The sequence below is a fragment of the Montipora foliosa genome, unplaced genomic scaffold, assembly GCF_036669935.1.
Source record: "Montipora foliosa isolate CH-2021 unplaced genomic scaffold, ASM3666993v2 scaffold_481, whole genome shotgun sequence".
NCBI classification, from domain to species: Eukaryota; Metazoa; Cnidaria; class Anthozoa; order Scleractinia; family Acroporidae; genus Montipora; species Montipora foliosa.
The window spans coordinates 105001-111215 of NW_027179791.1; the positions used below are offsets into that span (position 1 = coordinate 105001).

The 6215-nt window shown below is 38.5% G+C and overlaps 1 protein-coding gene across 1 annotated transcript in view; it reads left to right on the plus strand.

Moving 5' to 3' along the window:
• LOC137989932 (phosphatidylinositol 4,5-bisphosphate 3-kinase catalytic subunit beta isoform-like) overlaps positions 1–5783 on the plus strand; it is a 36115-nt gene extending 30332 nt beyond the window's left edge. The window contains exons 18-19 of the mRNA XM_068835509.1: positions 437–588; positions 2012–5783. Of these exons, the coding sequence (XP_068691610.1) occupies positions 437–588; positions 2012–2279 (420 nt within the window). The 3' untranslated portion in view covers positions 2280–5783. The remainder of the gene's footprint in view (positions 1–436; positions 589–2011) is intronic.
• The last annotated feature ends 432 nt before the right edge of the window (positions 5784–6215 follow it).

The following is a 6215-nucleotide window of genomic DNA, read 5'->3' on the forward strand; positions in this document are numbered from 1 at the left end:
AAGGAAGAACTTTCTCGAGGTTGATAGAACCCCCAAAAGTTGCTCAAAAGTTACTCAAAAGTTGCTCAGCACAATACACCGTATTCCAAAATGGCCGCCATTTTAGTATTCTTTTGTTTCCTTGCAAATTGGCCCTTTTGAACTCGCTTTGTAAAATTGAAAAGAATATTTAACCTTGAACGAAGGCAAAAGGGCCATTTTGGAATCCAAAAACAGAATACTAAAGTGGCGGCTATTTTGGAATAAGGTGTATTGATTGCAGTAGTTGTTCAATTCGAAGCTGAATCTTCTTGTTGAGGGTGGCATTTGTTGATGGTTTGAAACCCTGCACTGAAATGCCTCAGTTGACAGTTAAGTGTGATGCGCTCTACACTACCTGCTTTGTGCGACACTGGCAAAATAATGCTGTTTTGTTTTCTTGTTTTACTTTTTACAGCTTTTCCACATCGATTTTGGTCACATCCTGGGCAATTTCAAACGGAAGTTTGGTGTTCAACGCGAGAGGGTCCCATTTGTGCTGAGTGACCAATTTGTTTACGTTATTACGATGGCTAGCGAAAGAGGAAGAGAAACGCCTATGTTTGAAAGGTTAGTTGACATATGCGGATAATCCAGTGGCAAGAGCAATCTTTTCTTTTATGGCCATTTTTGCTCTTAATAATTGCGACTGTCTTGTGTAGCCAAATCAAATCAAAGCCGCACAAGTCGAATGTTTGTTTTGGATCAGCGGGAAATTTTGAAGCAACCGGAGGAAAACAGACACGACCAACACACTTATCTCTCGCGTTGCGGCGAGTACGATAGTGAAACCCTCTGCACCAATCTACAATCGTAAAACTTGATACCACCCCTCCCCAAAAAAAAATCATTGATGGGAAAATGACGCGGTTTGCCCAACCTTGATTTAGAGGAAAGGGGGCATTTCTGTTCCATTTTAATCTGTTCAAGATGGTTCTCCTCTCCAGTTCTTGGGTTTTACATTTTGCGTCCCTTTAGGAACTCTGTTGCATGTTCTTTGGAGAGTTCTCCATGTGAATTGCCATTCATCAGCAACAAGCCTCATTATTCGCCATTGTAATAATAATAATTATTATTTGACAGTATATACTTATGGATGCCATACAAAAAGCAAGCCAAACCTGGGGCGACAAACGTAACCCAGGGGCCTTGAACGGGAAAACAAAAAAATATATATTATTATTATTATTATTATTATTAACATTAATAATAATAATAAAGTGCCGACGTTGTCTAACAATAATTCGCCTTAGGCGAGGTGAATATCGGTTCGTCTCGGTTTTTATTCATCGATATTCACCGAACCAGTGGTATATAATAGTTTTAGTATAACTACATAGGTGATTCTTTGAAAAATATGGATTTTCTTCAAAACAGTTAATTTCTTCGTCTGTCACCTCGACAAAACGGCTTCCGGCCATTTTGAAAAAGAAACCGCTTAGCTGAATATCGCGAAATAATCACCTCAAGGGCGCAGAGAATTTTCAATAATTACCTATGTAATTATACCAGAAACTCATAAGGTTTGAAACGTGTAACGGCCCCTTGTGTGCTGGGAAACAAGCTTCTGAATGTTCAATTTGCTAAGTACCATATTTGGAACAACAAGAGCTAGGGGTTTCCAAATATTGTACTTAGCACTGAAACATTCAACCAATCAGTTCGCACTGAATATTCGGAAGCTGTGAACGCGCGTTACACCTTTCAACCCTTTATGGGTTTCTGATTATACGTAATGGTCACAGCGGTCATGTCGAGTCCCAAGGGATTGAATACTTTTGTTTTGCCCCATCGAAACTCGTTCCCAAGCATTTCAACTCGAGGCTCGGGGTACAAAAGCTATTGTCTATGGCCAATATGGCCGCTGCGCGGATAAGTCCCGATGCATTTGTTTGCGAACCACTGTCAACACCATGCAACAAATCTTTGTCGTGAAAGTTTATATCATTAACTCACTGTTATTTAACGGGTGGCCTTTTTATCTTTTTTTCAGATTTAATCAACTTTGTAGAGAAGCATTTCTTATTATCCGACGGAAAGGCGCCTTGTTGATCAATCTCTTTGTGATGATGTTGTCCGCTGGTCTCCCGGAACTGCGGTCGCTTGATGACATTGGCTACTTGCGTAAGACATTGAGGCTTGATCTCTCGGAGGAGGAAGCAGTCAGAGATTTTCAGAAAAAGTTCGACGCTGCTATTAACAACAGCTGGAAAACGTCTATGAACTGGTTTGCCCACAATGTAAAGCGAGATAACCCTTGATGCCCAACGATGCTGTTTTATATCTTTCAGTGGATCAGGGTTGTTATCGCCAGGCAATTTTTTCAACCTCGTACCAGGACCTCTCGGCCTCACGTTTCATAAAGCGACAATGACATGGAGACCCTGGGTGTTTTTTTGTTTTTTGTTTCTTTGCGCGAGCGTTTTCACTATTAAGGATACGACGTAAGCGCAAGCAAGTAAAGGCTTGTTTACACAGAGCGATTTTATCGCGCGACAAGAGCTGCGATCGAACGGCGATTTTACGGCGACAGCAAATCGCGCGTGTGAACAGCCGGCGATTTCACTGCGATTTGTAGCGCGACAGATCGCAGCCTCGTCGCTGCAAATTCGAACATGCTCGAAATTTAGTGCAACTTTGCTGCGATTTTATCGCTGCTCTTGTCGCGCGATATCATAAAATCGCTCTGTGTAAACGAGCCTTAACAAAGAACGCCGACGGATTTACTTGTGGCTAAAGGTAGGTTTTCCAAACAAAACAGTGTAGTTTTTGATCAAAACGATGCCACGTTTTCGGATATTTCTTCGTTTTATGCGTGCGTCATAGTGTACACCAGTGCTAAGGGTGTAAGTCGTAATCCGCTGAAGTTCCTCAGTAGCGTTTTGTGCGTCGTTCGAGTCTCTCCATTGCAAAGTATTCGTTAGGTAAAATGATTGCGCACTTTGTACTTCTCATGACAATCCCGGCAAATGATCGCACACCTTGTCCCTAAAATAGGAATTAAAGCAATTGTAAAATCTAGAATTTTTGTAGCTTAGTGTAGATAGGTCGTTTAATTAATGAAAAATTTGAATGGAATTAGGTGAATTGTCGTTTAGAATTCACTTGACACTAGGATGATTTCTTGCAAACGAGTGAAAACCTTGTTAGCTAAATACTATATGGAGAGTATACACTACTTATGAGTCAATGAGTCAATGAGTTAGTGCAGTTAACCAAACATAAAATGAAAGCTAAAATTTCAGAGAGTGCTTAGGCCTAATCACTGAAACGAGGGCTTAGGCTTAATCAATAAATTATTGCTATATTGACTGGGAGTCTCACTGACTCATGATTCATTGACTCATTGATTTATTGACTCATAAAACATGGGACCTCCTATATTGATCATCTGTAAGTCTTTGATTTTTTAGCAGGTGTTTGTCTCCGGGAAGGCATGTCTTATCAGGACTCTTTCCTTTGAATGATTTAAGTTATTTGTCATAAGAATTAGCAGTTTTAGACTAGACACTTAAAAATAAGAGAAGAGAACTATGGAATGCCCGAATTTTTAATATTGTAGATGAATTTTATTTTACCCATTTGACTTGAAGCTAAGGCTCGTTGGTAATAGGTATTTTCTAGAGTTGTAAGATAGATTAATTAAAGGTGCGAAATCCAAAAGCGGATCATGAATCCAGAGTATCCACACTCGAGGAGGGTACTTCGGATCAAAGCTAGCTTCACGTCAGCGTTTTGTTTTTGGGAAGGGACTTGAAAAAAGTATTTTTGACAAGCGGTTTTCCATGCAAAAATGATACACATCAGCTACCGTACATGACAGTTTAGCCCAAATGTTTTTCTCACGCCATTTTTACCGTACGATCGAAGACACGAATAGGTCGAAAATAGTTAGGTTTCCTACAAATTCTCACCAGAAATTTCACTGAAAGTCTCTTGACAGGAATAATATTGTTAGCGCCTTTCCTACAACCAAAAAGTAAACTGCAAAAATACTGGTCTTTCTGCTTGTACCGGAAAGCATTGTATTTTTGGTCACTAGGGACTAGTCTTTATTTGGAGTTGTTTTGTTTTCTGTCTTTTGTTTCTTTTGTTTTACGTAATCTGTCCTCCGGTACCTGCAGAACAAACCAAAAATACCCTCTGCAATCGATTTGTACCTTGGCACGCTTGTTTTTCGTCATTTCTTTTTATCGATCGCTTTAAAGTTTTTTTTTTTTTTCTGATGGTATTTCATTGAAGAATTTCTACAAATCAAACCAGTTAACCGCTATTTTTTTTTTTTTTCTTGAAATTGCACGCAACACTGGGTTTTGTTTGTTTGTTCAAGTTGCGTCGTCCTGGCAAATAATCCTTTTTCGGATTTTGCGTTTTTTTGACTCTGAAGAATTCATTGATCTGATATCACAAATCCGTTTTTGGATTTTCCCAAAAAAACGCATCCTTAGTAACATTGTTTTGTAGGGCAAGTTATGTACCAATTTCGCTCGATTAAGATTGTCTCATTTTTTAGCCAATTGCGCCTTGTAGAAAGAATTAGAATTGTAAAAAGTATAATTTTCTTACTAGGATAGTATTAAGATTTTGCATCTGTAAAGATTGAATTGTTTAAAGTGCTACTATGATTTTAAAAAATCACTTCCTTTTTTCCTTCAGATTTTGAAAGTGTGTTTGCGTAATTAACAGTTGACTGTCAAAATTTTGATATTTGATGTTTATCCAAAGGCTGTTTACTTTGAGTGTAAGTTTTGCATTTCACGGTCCGCCATTACTCACGTTCAAAACTGACCGATTGGACCTCAGAGGGTTGGATCTAGGGAAAAGTGACGTCATTTACTCACTAGCTTAAAATTTCAGCGTATAAACGCAGTTTATTATGTATGCAAACCACGAGTCCGAAACTCCCGTGCTGCATATTAATTCAGCCACGTACACACGCATTGCATTCTTAAACTATTGAGTCTTTGACCTCATTTTCGCCTCGATCCAGCTCTGTCAAGATTTTAAAGTTAGTAATGGCGGACCATTGAACAGGAAATTCTAGTTAAAATAAACAGGTGTCTTTTTTTAAATCAAGGCTTAAACTTGGGTCACTTACTGTTTAGTTAACATAGCTTTGAAATCCAAAGAAAAAGAAAAATTGATTTTTTGATCACAGTAGCACTTTAAAATTTTAAAACAGTAGTCAGTACCAGTAAATTAGACGTTGCCTATAAGAACTTTATTTTTCTTTATATGCTAGGGTAGAATGTGTTATTAAATTCTGTACAAACGAGCATTTGACAATCGTTTGTACACGAAGTCAAAGTTGTCAAAGTTTTCATGCTCAACTTCAATTTTTTCCTCGGGTGATCGCGTTTTAGCAATGTGTTCGTGCGAGTTATTTGGGTTTGCACATGCGCACCGAACGCTTGTTACTCATGGTGTTGCAAGGACGTTTGGGTAAATATCGGTGCCACATTCCCTTGTGCTGTAACGTTCTGAGCTTAGTTTATTCAACTGGAGCACAAAAGCTAAAGAACAATGTATATGAAACCATATGGTACAATATTGAAAAGGGGCGATCCAGCATCATACCAGAACGAAACCTCAAAACTATATTATAGATTAAGGAAATGTGAGGTCTGCGAAGAATTTAGCCCTCAACTTGAAGTCTGTAAAAGTAGGCGATCTTCTGATTTCGTGTAGAAGGCTACTCTAATCTTCAACTAGAATTTAGAAGACTAAATTTAAATAAATTCTGTAAATTTCTGTAACGTACAAAATTTGTTGTATCCATACTTTTCTATTCATAGCCCCTCTCAACATACGTAGAAACTAAAAACTAGGTTCCAGGGTAATTTGAAGCTAGCACAGTTAAAGGAAACATCGCCCAACTTTTTGCCACCATTTGAATCGAACGACTCATCCCAATAATTTATTAATAAATTGAAGAAGTAGCCAGGACGCAAAATAATGGTTTAATGTGCCAGGATCCCATCCACATTAATGCGTTTTCGAAAACCTCCGTTTTCAAAAACCTCCGGCTCCCTGAAAACAGATAAAGAGATCTGCTTCCACACTAGAGACTGAAAATGGAGATATAAAGATGCGTTTTTGTTACCAGGCTTTGTTTTTCGTCTTGGCGCGCGGGAAAGTGAGGCATGCATGTTATAATGACGTCATATATCATCATCATATATCATATCCTATATCTT